This window comes from Mastigoproctus giganteus, chromosome 10 (assembly GCF_048544385.1).
Source record: "Mastigoproctus giganteus isolate SK-2022 chromosome 10, ASM4854438v1, whole genome shotgun sequence".
Classification (NCBI taxonomy): domain Eukaryota; kingdom Metazoa; phylum Arthropoda; class Arachnida; order Uropygi; family Thelyphonidae; genus Mastigoproctus; species Mastigoproctus giganteus.
The window spans coordinates 156,861,973-156,886,003 of record NC_143584.1 but is presented as its reverse complement, the minus strand read 5'-3'; the positions used below and the strand labels follow the sequence as shown (position 1 = coordinate 156,886,003).

At 36.4% G+C, this 24,031-nt stretch overlaps 1 protein-coding gene across 1 annotated transcript in view; it reads right to left on the bottom strand.

Annotated features, from left to right (window-relative positions):
- The window catches only part of LOC150079403 (polycystin-1-like protein 1), a 445,550-nt gene that overhangs the window by 416,305 nt on the left and 5,214 nt on the right, over positions 1 to 24,031 (bottom strand). The window contains exons 2-4 of the mRNA XM_090383053.1: positions 21,706 to 21,954; positions 19,253 to 19,388; positions 4,834 to 5,034 (exon numbers count right to left, since the gene is read on the bottom strand). Coding sequence (XP_090239179.1) covers positions 4,834 to 5,034; positions 19,253 to 19,388; positions 21,706 to 21,954 — 586 coding nt within the window. The remainder of the gene's footprint in view (positions 1 to 4,833; positions 5,035 to 19,252; positions 19,389 to 21,705; positions 21,955 to 24,031) is intronic.

Sequence of the window (24,031 nt, the reverse complement as noted above, 5' to 3'; positions counted from 1 at the left end):
TTCCTTTCACGAAGAATTTCTCTGTAGCATGCTATACCATTTGATAGTATTTTACCCACTGTAGAACTTCTTTCAAAATTGGCATCAATCCTCTCAAAGCCTGCCACTACTATATCAAGTAAGCCAATATAGTGTTTAGCATTAGCATTAGCATTAGTAGAGGCATTTGATGCAAGAAAGCAAGCTTATGCAGCATCAGCCAAAAAAAAAAAAAAAAAAAAGTAACATAAATAAATAAAAATAACCACTTCCACTTCACCCCTCTGTTCGTTCGAAATACCTGTCCAGCTGAGCCTTAAACTTATTTAGGCTATCAACTTCCACGACAAGGGATGGAAGTCTGTTCCACCCACCAACCACCCGCTGGCTAAAGGCAAATTTCCGCACATCTATCCTACATCTGTCTTTCCTCAATTTGAATTTATGCCCTCTCAGGTGATTTTTCTGAGCTAGAGGAAGAATCCCATCAGCATTGAGCATGCTCAAACCATTCAAGGCTTTGTACACCTCTATCAGATCACCCCGCTGGTGCCTAGTTTCCAGACACTGTAATTTGCAAAACTTAAGCCTTTCTTCGTAAGAGAACCCCTTTGTCCCATTCACCAATCTAGTTGCCCTTCTCTGTACTCGTTCCAGCAGCTCTACATCCTTCCTGAAATGAGGCCTCCAGGCCTGTATACACTACTCTAGGTGTGGCCTGACCATTGCCTTATACAAGGGAATAATCACCTCCTTATCCCTGCTAGAAAAATTCCTATATATCATTGACAATACACCATGAGCTACTCTTGCAGCTCGTCTGCACTGCTCAGAGAACTTCATATCTGCCTGCACCACCACCCCCAGGTCCCTTTCATTCTCTACCACTGTCAGTGTAGTACCACAGAGTTGATACGCTGCTCTGGGGTTGCTGTTTCCCATATGTAGTACTTTACATTTGTCAATGTTAAACTTCATTTGCCACCTCGAAGCCCATCTGCTCAACCTTTCCAAATCCTGTTGCAGCAGCATAGTGTCAGTAGTGTCCTTGACAACCCTGCCAACCTTCGTATCGTCTGCAAACTTGGACATTAAGCCTGATATACCATCATCAATATCATTTATAAATACAGAAAACAATAAAGGCTCCAATACTGAACCCTGAGGGACTCCACTAATAACATTAATCCACGATGAGCAGTGTCCATTGATTACCACTCTCTGTCTTCTCCCCCTCAACCACCCCTTTATCCATAGCAGCAACTTGCCTCCAATGCCACACTGCTCCAATTTGTGCAGCAGTCTTCCATGTGCAACAGTATCAAAAGCCTTTCTAAGATCCAAGTATATAATATCAAAGTTATTCCCTGCATCCAGTTCTTTTGTGACTGCATCATATTATCCAATCAAATTGGTCAGGCAAGACTTCCCCTTAACAAAACCATGCTGTGTCCTAGCTATAACTGAAGTCTTGTCTAGATGATCCTGCAGTGCTTCTTTCACCAGTGCCTCCATTAATTTTCCGGGAACAGAAGTTAAACTCACAGGTCTATAATTACTTGTGTCAGCCTTTGATCCCCCTTTGTGAATTGGGGTCACATTTGCACATCTCCAGTCAATGGGTACCTCCCCTGAGTCCAAGGAAGCTCTCATAATTATGGCTAAGGGTTTGCTTACCTCCTTTGCTGCCTCCTTTAATATAACTGGATAGATCCCATCCACCCCAGGTGCCTTTCTTGTGTTTATCTTCAACAATTTCTCCTCCACTTTGCTCTCAGTTATTACAAGATTCTCTAGCTTACTGCTAGAATTGAATACACCTCTGGCATTCCCCTCGCTGAATAACTCCTCATGTGTGAATGTCGATGCAAAATATTCATTTAGTTTGTTAGCTACCCGAGCAGGGTCATCAACAGTTGACCCATCGATCTCAAGTGGACCAATCTGATTCATCCCCTTCCTTCTAGAGTTTACATAAGTAAAGAACTCTTTGCTGTTTTTCTTCGCATCCCTTGCCAAGGATCTCTCGTAATCTGCCTTCGCCTGCCTAACCTCCTTTGTAACTTGGTTACAGATCAACTTGTATCTATCATAGGCGTCCGTGTCACGTGTTAATTTGTATGTATCCCATGCATTTTTCTTCTCTGCCATATGCCTCATTAGTTCATCTGACAACCATTTAGGCTAAATGGTTGTGTTCTAAATCCTTCATTCTCATTTCAGCAATGCTCACTCAATCTTCATCAAGAGTAGCTTCCATCTCGAGAAGTAACCTTCTTTGCTCATCTACCCAAACCAAGTCCTCATCCATTAAAGGCTGATCATGAGATGCCAGTAATTCAGCCACATCTTCAGCCTCCACTTCCAGTTCTCTTGCAATTTCCACCATAGTTGCAGTCACTTCCTCCACTGAAGTCTCGAACCTTTCAAAGTCATCCATGTGGGTGGGAATCAACTTCTTCCACGCTCCTTTTAATTTTGATATTTTGACCTCTTCCCATGAATCATGAATGTTCTTAATGGCATCTAGAATGGTAAATCCTTTCCAGAAGGCTTTCAATTTATTTTGCTTAGGCTCATCAGAGATATCTAAGGCAGCTATAGCCTTAACAAATGTCCGTCTTAACCCGAGCCTGGTCCGCCCTGTTTTTGTCTAATTTTTAACCCTAACTCGAAAGTTGCTCCCCCCGAAGAAAACTAATAATTTTCATAATTTCTACTCAATTTTCCAAATTGAAACTCTCAATATACATAAACAGAAGTATATTCTTTGATTTCCTACCTTTAGCGCTCAGCAAAAACTATTAATTCACTCTAAAACAGCAAAAATGTACGATCACATTTCAATTTATTAAATTTTGATGTCGGCAAAACAAGATCCAAGCATTGAAAATAAAACGCGTTACTTCATTAGTTCAAAATTCGCGCGTCAGCTCGGCGCCTCTGGCTAAAACGAATCAACGCACGCAGAGAGATAATTGACTGGTCACGCTTACGTCATTAGCGTTACCAAGGTGATCCAAGGAGAAAATGAAACTGTAAACAACTTTCGGGGAAAACAAACAGTTGAGCATCATTACTTGCGAACACTAATTTGCATGGCTCACTCACAACAGTAGCTTTATTGCTTTTCGTAATTGTTGTACGAAAGAATTGCAACGAATTGGTTTTGAAAAACTAAAATATTGCATTTCCTTTCTTCAATATGTATTATCTACTAAAAAAAAAATCAAGGAAATTCATCTACTGGAAGCAGAAAGGAAAAAACTGTCGTAAAACTGATCACTACAATGCGCATTTCATAAAAAAAAAAAAGTTCGCTTTATTGTAATTGTTTCTAGAGGACTAAATCGGAACAGTAGTTTCATGGATGTATATTTGATCTTCTTACGAAATTTCAAGAAAGTATTTCTATTCGTAGCTGCGTTATAAACATCGAAAACTGATATCGAAGGAACTTCACATGCATCTCACTGGTGTACAAACGAAAAAAAAAAATGCGCAGCTAGTAACAGATTGTGAGAACAATCCGTTACTCGTAGTGAGGGATTGGGAAATTGTAAGTAATTGTTATTGAATACTTCAATATTTCCTTGATATGCATTTGATATCATCAAAAAATTTCCAGAGAAAAATTGAATTTTCATTATCACACAACGCCTGAAAAATTCAACATAAAATGTCATGTGTTTCAATGTTTGAATTCCATTCTGAGCTGCAAATGTAATTTCACTTCTCTTGCGCTGACAGAGTAGCCGTTCACCGAATGAAGAAAAACAGGGTTCATTTTCATGAAATTTCCAATTCCCTTCTTTCACTTGAGGGGAAAAAACTCCTTAGGGCAGGGAGTCCACCCTTTCTAGTCCGACCCTGGAGAGAAAGAGGAGAGAGAGAGAGAGAGAGAGAGAGAGAGAGAGAGAGAGAGAGAGAGAGAGAGAGAGAGAGAGAAATAAAAAATACCCTTTTGGTGGGCAGAAGGCCAAGAGATTGTCAAAGGTCTAGAGCGCTAACTTTCATTTATTTTATTTATTATTATTTATTTATTTTATTTTATTATATTATTATTATTTTTTTTTTCTTGTGTTATTCTAGCAATCCATCCTGGATTGGGGCTTCCCTAGGCCGGGATAGTGCTTCTCCTCTTTTCTCCTTCCCTCTCTTTATCTTATACAAGTTTTTCTTTCCTCCCTGGGAACTTTTTTTTTTGGCTGATGCTGCATAAGCTCATACACTTGCTTTCTTGCATCACATGCCACTACTACTACTACTACTACTACTACTAGTTCCCCAGGGAGGAGGGCGTGCAGTTAGTAGGGGAGATCTTGCCCTCCTGCTAGGGACGAGTACCTGGAGGCAGTCGTCCAGGTGATCGCTGCTTCCAGGTAGCCAGAATGCCTGAAAATGCTGCTGAAGAGGAATAAAATAGGGGAGGAGTTCCCTCCCAGCAGACAAAAGAAGGGAAGGGAAAGAGGTTTGAAGTGGAGATTAGGTACAGAAGGGAAGAAAGGAGTATTATTGTTGATATGGGGGTTTGATGGCACATAAGCTACTTTGGCTTATGTGCCATCAAACCCCCATCAAACTCCCTAAGAAAGGAGTAGTATATGAGGGAAAGCATTTGAGAAGGAAGCTAATATGGGAAGAAGGAACACTGAACTGAAAGGCCTAACTAAAAATAACAAAAATTTCAAGAATTTATGAAAATTAATACACAATATCTTCTTAAAATGAAACACTATCTACATTAAAAACTGTCATGAATAACACTAACCAATTTCTAGCTTATTTTCACAATACAAATTTTGCCCATAGATATGAAATTAAAAAATTACTCATAAAATAAATATTACCTACTTTCATATAAACATAATATTTTCCCAGAGAAAGGTTGGCACTTGTTAAGAGAAGTTGACGTTGCTGTAATCTATTAGAAGGTATCTGGGAAACAGCTTGTCTATCACTTGATATCAATGTCCAGTTGTAAACTATGTTATATGTGATGTCACAAGACGAGACAATATCTACTTCTAATTGAATGTCCTCAAAATATTCAACCTATTATATATAAAATAACAATTACCTTATATGCTTTTATCACAGAAATATAATATGTTTGCTTAAACTGTTGCATAATTTTTGCAGGCTGGTAGAAAATACTACATGAAAAATAGGAGGAAAGTTTCATTTGAATTTTTTAATAGTTCATGCACATTAATTTGCTACATCATTAAAAATCAATATAAAACTTTCAATATACAACATTTTAAAAGTGGAAGATTAATAATTAAATACATAATTATATAATGTATTTAAACATTATAAAATTGTAAAGGAAACACTAGGGGGCAGTGATCACAGTGTACTGATGTGGGTTGTTGTTGTTTGGAGCATTAGCGACTAAGGCCATATTGCTCAGGGTATATGCGGTGATCATTCCCTGACCTTTCCGCATCCTCTGTATTTGGTGGTGATGGGCGCGAACCCCGGTTTAATCAAGAAGCGTGTGCTACGCTCTGCTGCTCCTTCCCACCTGGCTATGGAGGCACCCCACCGATGTGGGATTTACTTAAAGATACAATTACCATCAGGGGTAAAGGAAAGGGTTTTTGCTTTCGTAAATGTGAGTACAGTGGTCTCAGACAGTTTTTAAATTCTGTACAGTGGGATCAACTGACGATGTTACCAAAAGTAAATTCTAAGTGGGAAGCATTCAAGGAATTAATTGTGGATGCTACTAAAAGTTTCATACCTATTAAGAAATATTGTTCAAGGTTCAGTCCTAAATGGTTATCAAATGAACTAATGAGACTTGTGATAGAGAAAAAAAATGCATGGGATACATATAAATTATCAAGCGACTCAGAAGCCTATGGCAGATATAAGCTAGTCTATAATCAGGTCACAAAGGAGGTTAGGCAGATTATGAGAAATCTTTGGTAAAAGATGCTAAAAATACCAGCAAGGTTTTCTTTACTTATATAAACTCTAAAAGGAAGGGGATGAACCTGATTAGTCCACTTGACGCCTAAGCAGTGGAATAATGCAATCATAGTTTTGCTGCATAAGAAAGGAGATAAATCAGAAATTGGAAATTATAGACCAATTAGCTTGTTATCCCACATCTACAAGTTGTTCACAAGGGTTATTACTAACAGATTAGAAAGAATACTTGATGAGAATCAACCGAAAGAGCAAGCTGGCTTTAGGACAGGATTCTCAACTATGGATCACCTTCACGTAATATCACAGCTAATGGAGAAAGCAAATGAATATAAAACACCATTATGCCTGGCATTTGTGGATTATGAAAAGGCATTTGACTCCATACAGCATAAGGCAATGTTTCGGGCACTGGAAAGACAAGGCATTGATACCCCATATATTATGATTTTGAAGAAAATATACGAGAGTGCTACCTCCTTTATTAGACTAGACAAAGACAGTAGGAAATTTAAAATTGAGAAAGGAGTTCGACAAGGAGACACAATATCTCCGAAGCTGTTTACTGCTGCCCTTGAGGAAGCTTTCAGAAGATTAGACTGGTCGCAGAAAGGAGTCAATGTGAACGGAGAGTACCTAAACCATTTACGATTTGCAGACGACATTGTGGTCATAAGCCATGATCCCAAAGAATTAGAGGAAAATCTTAATCAGTTATGCACAGCTAGTAAGGATTTTGGACTAAAGATGAATATGGCTAAAACAAAAGTAATGATGAACAAGTATGCCACAGAAAGGGAAATAATGATTGAAGGAGCAGTAATTGAAAAGGTGGAGTCATATACTTATCTGGGACAAGTTATTAGCTGTAATAATGATAAATGGCTGGAAGTCAAGAGAAGAATAAATTTTGGATGGATAGCATTCAGGAAATATAGTCACATACTGAAGAGCAATATCCCAGTTTGTCTGAAACGTAAAATAATGAACCAATGTATACTCCCCACCATGACTTATGGAAGTGAAACTTGGGCACTCACCAAAAGAATGGAGGAGAAGCTGAGAACTACACAGCGAAGAATGGAACGAATCATATTGGGAATCAGACTGTTAGATAAGAAGAGAAACACATGGATTAGGCAACAAACTCAAGTAAAGGACATTCTTATCAAAACTAAAGAACTAAAATGGTCTTGGGCAGGACACATAGCTCGAAGACATGATGACAGATGGACTAAGAAAATAACAGAATGGTACCCAAGAGGAGCTAGAAGAAAACCTGGAAGACAAAGGCAGAGATGGATAGATGAAATTCATGAGTTTGTGGGTAGTAAATGGATGTCCAGTGCTCAAAACAGAAGGAACTGGAAAGTTGCTGGAGAGGCCTTCATCCTGCAGTGGATTGAAAATGGCTGATGATGATGATGATGATGATGATGAGTCCACTTGATATCAATGGTTCGACTATTGATGATCCTGCTCAGATAGCAAACAAACTGAATAAGTATTTTGCATCTACATTCACACATGAGGAGTTATTAAGGTTTGAAAATGGCAGAAGGTTATCAAATTGTAGCAGGGTGCTTAACGATTTAGTAATAACTGAGAGCAAAGTGGAGGAGAAATTGTTGAAGTTAAACATAAGAAAAGCACCTGGGGTGGACGGGATCTATCCAGTTATATTACAGAAGGCAGCAAAGCAACTAGGCAAACCATTAGCCATAATTATGAGAGCATCCTTGGACTCAGGGGAGGTCCCCACAGACTGGAGATGTGCAAATGTATCCCCAATTCACAAAGGGGGGGGGGGGATCGAAGGGTGACACGAGTAATTACAGACCAGTTAGTTTAACTTCTGTTCTGGGTAAAATAATGGAGTCACTGGTTAAAGATGCACTGCAGGATTATCTAGACAAGACTGCAGCAATAATTCAGACACAGCATGGGTTTGTTAAGGGAAAGTCTTGTCTGCCAAACTTGATAGGATATTATGATGTGGTTACAAAGGAACTGGATGCAAAAAATAATTTTGATATCATATATTTGGATTTCAGGAAAACTTTTGATACTGTTGCGCATGGAAGACTACTGTACAAATTGGAGCAGAATAGTATTAAGGGTAAGTTGCTACAATGGATAAAAGGATGGTTGAGTGGGAGAAGACAGAGGGTAGTAATCAATGGGTGCTGCTCTTCGTGGACTAATGTTATTAGTGGAGTCCCACGGGGTTCGGTGTTGGGTCCTCTGTTGTTTTGTATATTTATCAATGATATTGATGAAGATATATCAGACTTAGTATCAAAGTTTGCAGATGATACAAAGGTTGGCAGGGTTGTTAATGATAGTAACGGTAGTGTGCTACTGCAACAGGATCTAGATAATTTGGGCAGATGGGCTAAGAAGTGGCAACTGAAGTTTAACCTTGACAAATGCAAACTACTGCATATGGGTAGAAGTAACCCCAGAGAAATGTACCAACTGTGTGGTACTACACTTAAGGTGGTAGAAAATGAAAGAGACCTAGGAGTAATTGTGCAGTCATATATGAAGTTTTCTAAGCAATGCAGACAGGCTGCCAAGGAAGGTCATGGGGTTTTGTCAATGATATATAGGAATTTTGCTAGGAGGGAAAAGGAGGTGATTGTCCCTCTGTATAAGGCAATGGTCAGGCCATGCCTTGAGTACTGCATACAGGTCTGGAGGCTTCGTTTTAGGAAGGATGTAGATTTGCTTGAGCGTGTACAGAGAAGGGCAACAAGATTGGTGAGGGGAATGAAGGGATCCTCTTACCAAGAGAGGCTTAAGTTTTGCAAATTGCGGTGGCTGGAGACTAGGCACCTGCGCGGTGATCTGATTGAGGCGTATAAGGCCTTGAATGGGTTGAGCACGCTGAATTCTGATGGATCCTTCCACTTGTTCAGATTACAAACCTAAGGGAGTATAAATTCAAATTAAGAAAAGACAGAGGTAGAATAGATGTGTGGAAATTTGCCTTTAGCCAGTGGGTGGTTAATTGCTGGAACAAACTTCCATCTGTCATTGTGGAAGTTGATAGGTTAAATAAATTTAAGGAAGAACTGGACAGGCATTTGGAGGGAATGGTGTGATTTTTTTGGCTGATGCTGCATAAGCTCATACACTTGCTTTCTTGCATCACATGTCACCACTACTACTATAAGATTCACTGAAAATTAAATATATTTATAAAAACAACAATAAAAAAAATCTAGGATATATCTTCTCTTGTAGAGAAGCCTGCTGTCATTGGAATTAAACCCAAATCCATGTTGTCAAATTGGCATTATCTCTAAAAGAAGTTTAAGCTTTGAGCTGAACCTTGTCAAAAATAAACTGGAAAGTTAATAAACTCCCCAATAATATATCAGCCAGTTATTAGCAGTCAACCAGCATTTCTCAGCCTACGGGTTGTGAACCAAATTTGTATTGTCAATATATATTAATGGATTCTCTGGAATTCAAGATAAAGTTTAAAAAAAAAAAAAAAAAAAAAAAAGCTTGAATGAAATAGTTGAAACCATTGTATCATAAAAATTGAATATTTTTATGTTTGCATTAAAGAACAAGTGGGCCACATTATCTAAAAAGGTATCCTTCATAGAGGGATAATGCACATGACTGGGCCACTGCACTTTCTTCAATTGTGCAACAGTTGTGCATGATATGCATCTTGCAAGCTGTAAGCTTTGTTCGGTTGAAATAATCTTTTTTTTTTTTTTTTTTTAATTAAAACATACATCAATATTTTTATAATTTTAGAAGATATTATACTGGATTGAAAAACTTGAATTATGAACATGAATAGCCATCCTAAAATAGGTTAGAAATCACTGTTGTGAATGATCAGAGAGCTCTAATGACAAGAATGAATCACACAAAAAGAGGGCAACCAATAATTCCAACTAGTATTAAAGCTTTTACAGTTATTATCAGTGTACTGAATGATTGTTTGAATTCTACTTTACTCAGAACAAAGTATCACTGCTATTTATCCCTACCATTAGATCCCTGATTTTCTCCATTGACTGTCTGAATACATTAATACATCATGTTGAACAGTATGTAGTTAGTTCTTTACTCACAATATTTTGTTATAATCACATAAACATCAAAAAAAAAATCTAAAAACATGCTATTAATAAGCAATTTACTGACACAAACAGAAAGTGCTCTTTGAAAAAGTTTTGTTTCTATCTCTGTGCATTGCTTTCCTTAATACTTTTTTATTTGTTGTGTTAGTAAAAATTTCTATTTTTTTAATCAATTATGCTCTTGTTACTACAGGAAAAATTTAATTAGAAAACATTAAATCATTATATATATGTTATGTTAGCTTCATTGACAATTCATTTTCATATACGTTATATTGACTTTATTGGCACTCCCCACTGAGATCATATGATTTAGCTAAGAAAATCTGGATAGTAACATTCAAGTCATTCATAGTGTAAAAAAATAACAAAAATAAATAACGTTTTGCTTTTTTAAAAGATATTAATGAAATATATTTGCCAATTAGTATCTGATCTTAGCATAAGCAACACAATGCAAGGAAGCAAGCTTAAAAGCATCAGCAAAAAAAAAAAAAAAAAAAACCATTTCACTTGCTTATCCCTTCAAGTGGTCTAATCCTCCTTAAAATTTATTCAAGCCACCAAATTCTACAACAACCATCCTTTTTTAATTTAAATTTATATCCCCCTGTGTGTGTTTTCAAATAAAGAGTAAGGATGCCATCAGCATTTAGTTTACTCAATATATTCAAAGCCTTAAACACTTCAATCAAGCCTCACAGATGCCTAGTTTTCAAATGCTAAAATTAACAGAACTTGAGTCTCTTCTTTGGTAAGAGCACTCTTTTGTGTCCCTGAGTAATCTCCCTGATCTTCTTTTTACCCTTTCCAATAGACTCATATCCTTTCTAAAATGAAGCTTAATATCTGTAAGCAGTATTAAAGATGAAGCCTACCATTGACTTAGAGAATGGGATAAGCACCTTCTTGTCTCTGCTGGCAAAATTCCTGTACATCATTGACAGGATTCCATGGAGCTGTCCTAGCAGTCTGTCTGTATTGCACAGATAACTTCATGTTGGACTGTACAATTAGTGCTAAGTATTTTTCATTCTTCACTACTTTGAGTGTGATGCTAGCTAATTGTTATGTTATTGTGAGATTACTGTTAATAAATAAAGCTTCTTGCATTTTTAAATATTAATCAATCTCAACTACCACTGTCCAACTTATTTGCCTAATTTGTCCAAATCCTGGAGTAGTATACTACTGATTAGCAAGATGATTAATGACACTAATCCGTAGTATACTACTACAGGATTTGGACAAATTAGGCAAATAAGTTGGACATAACCTGTAGAGCGGATATCATCTTTTAAGGGCACAAAAGGTGATATTGTTATACATGTTGGCACTAATGATATTAAGAGTAGGAGATGGGCAGAATTACTTAACAAATACAGGTCACTGTTGAAAAAAAGCCGTGAATTAGGGTTGAATTTGAAAGTGTCTGCAATTCTGCCCAGACACGATAGGAGGGAGTATATGATGAGAGCCTGGTCGATCAATTCGGCCCTGGAAGGACTGCGCAAGGCTCAAGGGATAAAATTTTTTTCAGCCTGGTCTGTACTTGTTAACAAGAGAGACTGCTTCTACAGGGATGGGATACACTTCGAAAGGGTGCAAGAATATTTGCTGATGCTATCGAAGTAGTGTTAGATGGGTCAGAAAACTGCTAGCTTGGGGGGGGGATACAAGGATTAATAGATTAACAGTAGCCACTGGCGGAGGTGAAAGTGATTCTTGCGCTGCTTCTATTAGAATGAGAAGCAGCCTGGAAAACAAGATGCAGGGTATTTCAGAGACTACTGGGAGTCATTGTGGTACAAGTAAACACATGGGTTGTGTTAGAGTAGCTAAGAATAGGAACAGGTGCATGCATACTTACATATACACCAATGCTAGGAGTTTGGTAAATAAATTTGATGAATTTGAAGTATTGCTCAAAACATCAAAGGCAGATATTGTTGGGATTTCAGAGATGTGGTGTCATACAGACATAAGGAATGTAGAATGGGAATTTGGGGAGTACAATGTGTAAAGGAAGGATAAACAGGATAGGAAGGGAAGCGGGAGGTCGACTGGCTTCACTTGCTTGGCATAAAAGCCAAGGAAGTGAAGCCAGTCGACATTGCTGGATAGTGCGCAGTGTCGAGTCAGTTTGGTGTGATATAAGCATCGGGAGATCAAAATTGAGAGTAGGAGTGTGTTATAGGCCTAATGACTCTGATGAGTATAATAAGGAACTGTACAGGGAAATAAAGTGGGCCAGTAAATCAGAGAGTCTTATAATGGGAGATTTTAATTTCCCAGATATTGACTGGAATTTGTGGGTTGGTCACACACTAGCAAGGCTTTTGTAGATTTATTGGATGATTGTTTTCTACATCAGCATGTTCGTGAAGCAACTAGAGGGAGTAATACTCTTGATCTGATTATCAGTAGTGATTCTTCATGCATTAAGAATCTGCAGATAAAGGAACCACTAGGTGGCAGTGATCACAGTGTGTTGAAGTGGGATTTACTCAAAGAGGTAAAGGGAAGAGATTTTGCTTTCATAAAGACAACTACGGTAGTCTGAGACAGTATTTAAATTCTATACGGTGGGACCAACTGATGATGTTACCAACAGCAAATTCAAAATGGGAAGCATTCAAAGAATTAATCTTGGAAGCTACTAGGCTTTACATACCAACTGAGAAATATTGTTCAAGGTTTAGGCCTAAACGGATGTCAGATGAACTAATGAGATATATGGCAGAGAAGAAAAATGCATGGAATACATATAAATTAATGTGTGACATGGAAGCTTATTACAGATAAAAGCTGGTCTGTAACCAAGTCACAAAGGAGATTAGGCAGGCAAAGGCAGATTATGAGAAATCTTTGGCAAAGGATGCAAAGAAAAACAGCAAAGAGGTCTTTAGCTATGTAAACTCTAGAAGGAAAGGGATGAATCAGATTGGTCTACTGGATATTGATGGTTCAACTGTTGATGATCCTGCTCAGGTGGCTAACAAACTAAATGAGTATTTTGCATCTACATTCACACATCAGGAGTTATTCAGGGAGGGGAATGCCAGAGGTGAATTGAACTCTGGCAGTGAGCTAGATGATTCTGTAATATCTGAGAGGAAAGTGAAAGAGAAATTGTTGAAGATAAACATAAAAAAGGCACCTCGGGTGGATGGTATCTATCCAATTATATTAAAGGAGGCAGAAAAAGGAACTAAGCAAACCCTTAGCCATAATTATGAGAACTTTTTTGGACTCAGGGGGAGGTAACCATGGACTGGAGACGTGCAAATGTGATCCCAACTCCACAAAGGAGGATCAAAGGGTGACACAAGTAATTATAGACCTGTTAGTTTAACTTCTGTTCCAGGAAAATTAATTGAGGCACTGGTAAAAGAAGCACTACAGGATCATCTAGACAAGAATTCTAGCTCGGACATGGCATGATTTTGTTAAGGGAAAGTCTTGCCTGACCAATTTGATTGGATACTATGCTGTGGTCACAAAGGAACTGGATGCAGGGAATAACTTTGATATCATTTATTTGGATCTTGGAAAGGCTTTTGATACTGTTGCACATGGAAGACTTCTGAACCAATTGGAGCAGTGTAGCATTGGAGGCAAATTGCTGCTATGGATAAAGTGATGGTTGAGTGGGAGAAGACAGAGTGGTAATCAATGGTCACTACTCATCGTGGACTAATGTTATTAGTGGAGTCCCTCAGGGTTCAGTGTTGGGTTCATTGTTGTTTTCTGTATTTATGAATGATATTGATGACGGTATATCAAGCTTTTGCAGATGAGACGAAGATTGGCAGGGTTGTTAAGGACACTAATGACAGTACACTGCTGCAACAGGATAATAGAAAAGTTCAGCAGATGGGCTGAGAGGTAGCAAATAAAGTTTAACATTGACAAATGTAAAGTACTACATATAAGAAGGAGTAACCCCAGAGTAATGTATCAAATCTGTGGTACTATACTGACAGTGGTAGAGAACGAAAAGGACCTGGGGGTAATTGTGCAGGCAGATATGAAGTTTTCTGAGCAGTGCAGATGGTCTGGAAGAGTAGCTCATGGTGTCTTGTCAATGATATACAGGAATTTTTCTAGCAGGGATAAGGAGGTGATTATCACCTTGTATAAGGCAATGGTTAGGCCACACCTTGAGTACTGTATACAGGTCTGGAGGCCTCATTTTAAGATGGATGTAGAGCCGTTGGAATGAGTACAGGGAAGGGCAACAAGATTAGTGAATGAAACAAAGGGTTGCTCTTACGAAGAAAGGCTTAAGTTTTGCAAATTACAGTGTCTGGAGCCTAGGCACCTGCGAGGTGATCTGATTGAGGTGTACAAAGCCTTGAATGGTTTGAGCATGCTCAATGCTGATGGGATTCTTCCTCTTGCTCAGAATAATAACCTGAGAGGGCATAAATTCAAATTGAGGAAAGACAGATGTAGAATAGATGTGCGGAGGTTTACCTTTAGCCAGCGGGTAGTTGTTTGGTGGAACTGACTTTCATCCTTTGTTGTGGAAATCAATAGCCTAAATAAATTTAAGGCTTGGCTGGACAGGTATTTGGAACAAACGGAGGTGTGAAATGGAATGGGAGAGGGGTTTTTTTTTTTTTTTTTTTTTTGGCTGATGCTGCATAAGTTTGCTTTCTTGCATCATGTGCTTCCACTAATGCTAATGCTAACCTTACCTTATATCTTATGTCCAACTTATTTGCCTAATTTGTCCAAATCCTGGAGTAGTATACTACTGATTATTGTCATTAATCATCCTGCTAATCTTGCTATCATCAGCAAACTCAGACATTAAACATGATATGCCTACATCGATATACAGATTTAGCCATATGATGGCAAGAAAGCCAAGGCTTTTGCTGCATAGCAAAACCAATAAATAAAAAAAAAAAAAAAAAAAATACAGAGAGAGATGAGCCAAAACATCATGACCAGTGAGTTGTTATGCAAATCGAAGCAACTGCAGGTGAACTACGGCCCATGCGCAGGTGGGCCTCAGCAGGGATCTAGCAGCTAAATGACCAGATGAACAACAGTACACGACATAACACAAATTCAATACCCACACACACTTTTAAATCTCTGGCTTTCCCAGAAAACTGGTACACCCACAATGTAAGCAACGCGAAGATGGGGGAATCCCTTGGTGCCGCTAGACATCAACACACTTTAGACCTAAACATCACTGCTGACCAGGTACACCCTTTCATGGCAATGGTCTTCCCCTTTGGCAGTGCCGTCTTTCAGCAGGATAATGCGCGATGCCACACCACCCGGATCGTTCGAGACTGGTTCACGGAACACAAGGAGGACTTCCAGGTATTGCCCTGGCCTCCAAATTCCCCAGACATCAATCCCATCAAGCATTGTGGTTTGTGTTGGAACAGCAACTCCGATCTGCAGGGTTTCAACCACGAACCTTACAGGAGTTAAAGGATCTGTTGGTTATGTGTTAGTACCAGATACCACAGGACACATTCAAAAATCTTGTATTGTCCATACCTGGCCAGGTATAAGCTGCTTTGGCTGCAGGTGGAGGACCAACATCATATTAGGTAAGTGATTATAATGTTTTGGCTCATCGGTGCACACACACACACACACTAAGCAACCTATGAGTTTCCCACCTCACACAGGTAACTATCCAACTGACCTCTGAATTTTCCAAAACCATCAGCTCAATTATCCATGGACGTAACTTCTTCCAATAATTAACAACACACTGGCTAAAAGATAACTTTCTACAATTCAGTCTAAATCTCTTTCTCTGTGATTTGAATTTATAGTGCTTGGTTCTAGCAAACTTATAACAGTAAAAATTTTGCCTTCATTTATTTCAGTATTCCCATTCAGATCTTTATAGACCTTAATTCCCTCTGGTTTTCATATCATTAATAAACAATGAAAACAGTAAGGGAACCAACATTAATTCTGAGGGACTCCACCACTAACATTAGTCCATGAAGATTAGCAGCAGGAGAGGGAGTGGTTATCAATACTCATAAACACCACACTGTTCCAATTGTATAGTAGTCATCCATGTGGAACAGTATCAAAATTTATGCTAAAATCTAAGTATGTGATGCTAAAATTATTTTTTTCATCCAGTTCCTTTGTAACTAACTCAAAGTAGTTAATCAGATATGTCAGATAAAAAATTGTAAATAACTATGTACCTAACAAGGTGACCCTGCATTACTCCCTTTAACAACTGACTCCATTATTTTCCCTGGCAGAGTGTCAAGCTTATGGGTATGTACTTACTTACTTCACCCTCTTTTGTGAAAAGAAGAGGCATTTGCATGTTTTCAGTCCATAGAAACCTCCCATGAATCCAAGGATGTTCTCATAATTATGGCCAAAGGTTTGCTTACCTCTCTTGCTGCTTTGTAATGTAACTGGATAGATCCCCATCAGACCCAAGTATTTTGTTTACTTTTAGCATCAACAATTTCTCTTCCACTTTCTTCTCAGTTATCATAAAGCAATTTGGCTTCAGTTAGAATAAAAACTTCTTCAAAAGGTCCAACATAGCTAGGTGGTCAAGTTCGAGAGACAGTACTGCACACACATTTGAGTGAATTACAGTTCAAGCCTGCATGACTGATAAATACATTAATGATTGTATTCATCTTCGAAATAATTAATTGTACTCTGACCTCTGACCTAGTGGTAATGCTAGAGTATAAACAAGAACCATGATTTCCTCATGTCTGCATGTGTAGGCAAAATATTTATTTTGCATGTATCTATAGACATGAAGAATTTTTATCTGCAATAATAAAGACATGAAGGATTTTTGTCTGAAATCCAATTACTGAATATTCAAATTCAGTGGACCAATTATTCATCCCTTTCCTTCTGATGTTAACATAAGTAAAGAATTCTTTGCTACTTTTCTTTGCATTTTCAGCCAAAGTCTTCCCATAATCTTCCTTATCACGTATAACTCTTTTTAGTAATTTTATCTTTATAGTGTTTATAGCATTATGAATAAGAAAGAATAGTTCTCAGAGAAATATCTATTCAGTGCCACATTATAAGCTCTGAAAGGCTGATATACGAATGTTGCCCCATACAGATATTAGGTGACATAATTAAAAAATAATAAATAAGGTATTTTAGTTTGAGAATCCATATTTTTAGCAGATTCCTTTCTACAATAAAATTTGGGGACATTACCATTCAATCAGATTTAAATACTGCTTAACTTCATTGTCACCACCAAATCAGTTCCCTGCCATTGATTTTTAAAAGGCCCAAACAAATGAAAGCTGGAAAGCCAGAGTCAAAAATATATGGGGGAGAAAAACAACTACAATCCATAATGCTATAATGATCATTGTGTGAAACTGGCAGTACGGATGTGCTGCAGGGTTCAGCTGTGTTTGAATTGATTGCACCAAAACAAACTTGTGTCCTGGATATGACTCATGACTCTTAGACAATGCTTTCAATACGACTCTTAGACAATGCTAAGCTTGGCTTGAATTTGCTGATGAATTTCTATGGGAAAATCAAATAGCTGCACAGATTTCTTTATGTATCAACATTTCAATTAAGGCAGCCATATTGCTTTAAGGTGTATAACATTCTTCAATAAGAAGAAATTTTACATATGTGGCTTTATTCATGCAGTGTTTCAATATTGGGGAAGGCACAGTTTCTCCACAAAAACATCTGATACCTTACTTTTATACAGAATTCTTTCTTCTTAAAGAAGGCACTATGTTGCTAGTGCAATATGAAGCAAGTCATTGTGATAACACTGCAATTCTAAAAGATCATTAACTCCAAAAAAGGACTCTATAGACTTTTCCTTCAAAAATTATGAATATAAATTCACATTCTCATGACTTCCTACTATACAATAAATGGAGCTGAAATTTTCTAGTTATTTAAGAATATAGTTTTCTACACGAGTGAAATTTTAGTCACTTCTTTTTTCAAGTAAATAAACACATCTTAAAAGATTTTTATTCCTCTGTGTCTCCCATGTGGCATATGAGAGACTCTGCTTTTTTTTTTAACCTCAGTTATTTTTCTGCATTAGAGATGGAGTATTATATTTTCTTATATACCTTTTCCCCACCAATTTTCTCTAAGTGATAAATTATTTTGCATTTTTTTCCAATTTACTGTAGGTTAAAAGAGGTTATTCAGTGTAGACTCATCCAGAAACAATAATATATCTATCCATAAACCCATCAAAGGTGAGCTGTCTAGCAGTATCTCCTGCACCTATGGACTCTATGCTTATCTCAGCAAATCCATTGGTGTGTTTTTCTCTCTAAACTGTATATTAAAATATACATTTGCAGGATTAAAAAAAAGTGGAAAACAGATGGGAGTGTGGTATAAAAGAACAACTAAAATAAACTTTCAACTGATTGAGTAATGGGATAAACTAACAATTGTGTAAATTAACGATACTAATGAATAAAATACAGTTTCCAATTCAATAAAAAAATATTAAAAATTAAATTGTATAACAAAAATACCATCTAAGAGATGCCACAGGAGTAGATGTACAATTTATTCAGGGAGATGAGTGATGGTGGGTTAACAGTGGAAGCAAAATAACTCATAAATGTGCAATTATTATTATTATTATTAGACATATGGTGCAAGGAAGCCTGAAACTTATGCTGCACTAGCCAAAAAAAAAATTCCTGAGAGAGAGAGAGAGAGAATCACCAAAAAAGAGAAGAATGATGATACCCAGCTCAGGACTCTAGGTGCGCCAAGCCCATGCTCACCAGATGTGAGCCCCTGGGGGAATACAGGACTTCAAATTTTGGAATTAAATGAAAAAAAAAAAAGGTCTCATAATAATAGAAAATACCATCGAGATGCCACAGGAGTAGATGTGCAATTTATTCAGAGAGATGAGTGATGGTGGGTTAACAGTGGAAGCAGAATAACTCATAAATGTGCAATTGTTATTAGACATATGGTGCAAGGAAGCCTGAAACTTATGCTGCACTAGCCAAAAAAAAAAAAAAAAAAAAATTCCCGAGTTACCCAGAGAAAGAGAGAGAGAAGAATGATGATATCCAGCTCAGGACTCTGGGTGTGCCAAGCCCCATGCTCACCAGATGTGAACCCCTGGCAGAAAAGAGGACTTCAAATTTTGGAATTAAATGAAAAAAAGGTCTCATAATAATATGTTTATATTACTGCTATAAAATACTCACTATTCTTTTCCTGCTTTGATCCACAATTGTTAATTCAGGTTTATGACATGGTTGGTTCAACACAAAAATATTAGTACTACTATTTGCCTGGCTGAATTTATTCCAAGTCCTTACAGTAACCTGGTATTCTCCAACACTAGAGATAAAACAATTTTAAAATTAGTAAATGTACATATAATATAATTTTTTTTTGTAATCATCACTGGCTCACAAAATTGAGTAAAAAAAATTTATTTTGCAATTATTTTCAACATGGAATGAACTTAAATTCCAGATTATACATACATACAAGCCATACTGCAACCTAAATATTACCTAAACCATCCTGTGTTTTCTCTCAGAATATCATTTCTATCTATACATAAGTGTGGTATAAGAAGTACTAACTTTTTATACCAGAATTGCACAAGTAGCAAATAACCTACAATGCACTCAGCAGCAAACAAGTTTTCTACTGAGTGCATTGATCTCGAACTGTGGAGGCATCTTCAACATCAGCTTCCCTGAAAAGCTGAAACCCGTACAGAATTTCAGCTCTTTCTGGAGCTTCACTGATGGGTTAAGAGGCACCATAAGTGGATCACCTAATGATTCAATTATGAAAATAATTTAAATAAATAGCAATGTGCTTCTCCACTTAAGAAATGCTTTTTCTTTAAAGTACATATTGCAACCAAAGCAAGTCATGCCAAATGTACATTAACAATACAGCCAGGCCTCGCATAACATGAGTTCGATTAACATGCTTTTCAGTTACCACTATTTTAAAAAATTATACCATTTTTCACTTTACATGGTGCAAATTTCCAGTTAATGTGATAGTTGAAAAAGATTTGAATCATGTGCTAAGCTCACCGCACGTCAGACAAGCAATAAACAAGTGTTTGTCTGCTGCCTGCCTCAGTGTATTCCACAATTTTTTTAGACTGGATTGCAGGAAGTTTTATTTTAGCCAGCAAGTTATAAATTACTAAAATAAGTTACCTACATGGGTGGTAGAGGTTGACAGTCTGGGAAAATTCAATGGTCAGTTATTACTGGTCTGAATAATTACCTAAGGGAGGAGGGAAATGCATAGATTGTCCATTTCCTTTTCTCAAAAGTTTAACTTTGTTTAGAAGTAGTATATTTGAGGGGAATCATGAAGTGAATCACCATACCATTTACTTATGGTGATTAAAATCCTGTTAACTAATAAATGCACAGAAGGATCAGACAGTTCTTAATTTTTCTAATTTTATTATATATAACATTAAATAGTATGAATCAGAGCTGTAATACTCAATATGTTCTACGTTGATAATAATATTAGTAAATTAATAAGAGGAGTTTACCTCAATATAGTACGTAGAACACTTCCGTATGATACCCTCCAGAATTCTGGAATTCTGGAGGGTATCATACGGAAGTGTTCTACGTACTATATTGAGGTAAACTCCTCTTATTAATTTACTAATATAACATTAAAATATTTTTTGTCCATTCCATTAACAGTTAGTTATTTATGTTATCAATGCATTCATTTAGTTTTACCAATCAACATATTGAATATATAGGCAGTAATTAATAATTAAAATGAAACAATAATACTGAAACACAAAAATTAAATTTTTAAGTGCTAGGAAAAAAAAAAACAGCAATGTAAAAATACAAAGAATAAACCATTTTTATATACGCTATTAAACGGTGATTTGTTGCAAAGATATCCACTTTTCCACCTCACAAAACATTCAGATCACACGTTAGGCAGCTATGGCACCTGAGCCTGCCACAAGGAGCACAGTGAGTTGGTGTAATGATCCAAATAAAGCAGTATCATGAAAGTTTCTATAAAAGCAAAAAACTGTGCTAGTTCAATTTAATTTCAAAGTGCCCTTTGATACATTTTTGAAAGGCATCAAAGTGGCCTCAACACATTTTTTCAAAAATTTTGCATTCACCCATCTTACATACACACATTTTCCACACTAATGGAAAATAGTTTCCTTACATACAGTTGCTCTGATTTTAAAAACTGAATACTGGCAGCAAAGAACCCACACAAGAATGAAATATCAACATTGTATTTACAATGTATATTTGGTGCATCACATAGTCTATGTTTTCATATCAGTAATTACTGGAAATTCACATATTCAACTGTACATAGGTTGTCATTTTAACATAAGCTCTATTTAGAAAAATAAAGAATTTTATTTGGATCTGTTTCTTGAAACAAATATAAAATATGAAAGAATAAAATAATTTAAAAGTTTGAAATGGGAAGCATGTTTTGGGTTTTTTTCAGGGTTAATTTTAATAAAATCAGGGTTTGAAAAATATAAATGAATAGCTAAGGGGGAAATTTTTGATAATTTGGAATTTTATACAATAGTAATTAGTCCCATGGTACAAGTAACATGGCTGTTTATTCCTTTAAGCCAATAAAATTAAATAAATAAAGTACAACTTACATGGAATAAGTATGGTTTACTGATGGAGAATGTCTTTTAATAGCAATATGACCATCCCCAAATTGCCACTCAAAAGTTAAGTTGGTCCCAAACCAGTAGAATGCACGGAATGTAATAGGTTGACCCAAAAGAACAAAATCAGGATGACGAATAGATGTTAAATTTTCCACCTTTTGAATCAGATGAAGTTGTAGGGCTCCAGAGGATACACTACTGATGTGATTCTGGGCTGTCACATTTAAAACAACCCTATATTAAAAATAATATAAATGAAAATAAGTGACAGGATATTAAAACAATAAAAAAAGTATAAAAATGTGAGTATATTTCATTTTAATAACTCCAATGCAAAAAGAGTTTCACAAAATTCCTATTAAAAATATCCAAGCCAAGTCAAAAACACAGAATTCATGATCTTTTAAGACAGTTTTCGCCTGATTTGTTGTAATGCTTAAATTTCTAAACTATATAACACTTCACACCACAGGAATCACAAAAAACATAGAAGTTAGTTCCACTACTTTTAAGCAATTGTGTCTGTGGTAGTATTTAATTTAATTTAATAATTTAGTTATTATTTGCATAATAAATTAAATTTATAAGGTGACCAAACTTTCAGGGCAAAAAATTTACTCTAAAGGGAAAAAAATGTGAAAAAACTAGAACCCAGCAAAGTTTTAAACAAAGTAATTTTTTTACTTGGATTAGATATATAAATATATAATGAATACAGCAGAAGCCCTCTTAACTGACCTCTGCTTAACTGACTCACTGGATTAACCAATGTTCTCTCCTTCCCTCTTTAAAACATACTGTCTGATTCTTGTGGCACACTGCCAGGAGCACTGTAGTCGACAGGAGCACTGATCAATGAAGAGGCATAAGTTCAAATTGAGGAACAACAGTTGCAGGATAAATGTGTGGAAATTTGTCTTCAGCCAGCAGGTGGTCGATTGTTGAAACAAACTCCATCTGTTGTTGTGGAGGTGGGTAGTTTGAATAAATGCAAGGAAGAACTAGAAAAATTATTGGGAGAGATGGACAGGTGATGTGGGAAGGTTTTTTTTTTTTTATTTTTTTTTTTGCTGATGCGTTATAAGCTTGCTTTCTTGGATCATTTACTACTACTAATACTAAGGTAATTTCTAGCTGCCCTCTTCTCTCTCATTCCATATACTTTTCATCCACATAATTTATGATACTGACTGTTTATGTAAGGCATGTTTCTTAGATTAACAGTTTGTTGGTGAGAAGGGATGGACTTGTAATATGGATGCATTTCAGAATAGCTAGTGAATGACCTTTATTCACCTGTAGAAATTCTCTTGACTACAGTCCAGTAGTAGGCTAGTATGGTCCACCATACAAGCCTTTTGTATATGCTTCCTGGGGGACCAGTAGCATGTTTGTTCCAAAGTGCATTTGCACAGGTAAAATTATTTTTTTTTTCAAACTAAAGTACATAATTTAATTAAATATTATGAAAATCAATGACACAGAGGTGAGAAAAGAAAGAGTTGTTTCTAAGAAAACTAAGTCTTAGTTTTTCTAGAACTTTTTCCCTGGAAAAATTTGAAAAGGGTGAGTTTCTAAAAATTTCAAAAAAAAAAAAAAAAAAAAAAAATGCTATTGAATTATGTGTGGGAAAGACAACAGTAAAGGCCTGAAAAGAAATTATTAAAAATCTAAGAGAGTTTGCATTCAAGACAGTTTTCACCTGATTTGTTTCACAAGAGTAGTTAAGTTCTTGTTCCACTTTAAAGAAACTAAAATTAAAGAAAATATAATATGGCTGAAGTTTATGCAAAGAAAACATGGAATTCCAACCAGTGGAGCCATAAACACAGCACTAAAGAAAGGCCCAGGTCTTATATCACAAGACTGATGGTGCATAAAGTTTTACAGCAAGTGACGAATGACTTGGACATTACAAAAAATGTCATGATATTATTAGTGGGAGAGAATATCTATAATCAGCCTGCTCAAAAATTTAAGATTTAAGATCATTTATCAACAGAGAAATTGATTAGAGAACAACTCTACAATAAGGACAAAATATCTAAAAATAAGATGTTACATACAAAAAGCAATGGGAAAAAACAGAGCTTGGTTATATACAAAACAAAAATGATGACATAAAAGCACACGGAAAAACAACAATGCAAATGGAACTCATACATTTCTGCTTTTTGTTACTAATAAATCAAGTAAACCTAAAAGTTTTAAAAATATATAAATTGTTCATCTTTACCAGTTTACTATCACTCACAAAAATCAGCACAGATGGTCTCTGCATTATTTTAAGAATGTTTTTGTTTGTATGGTT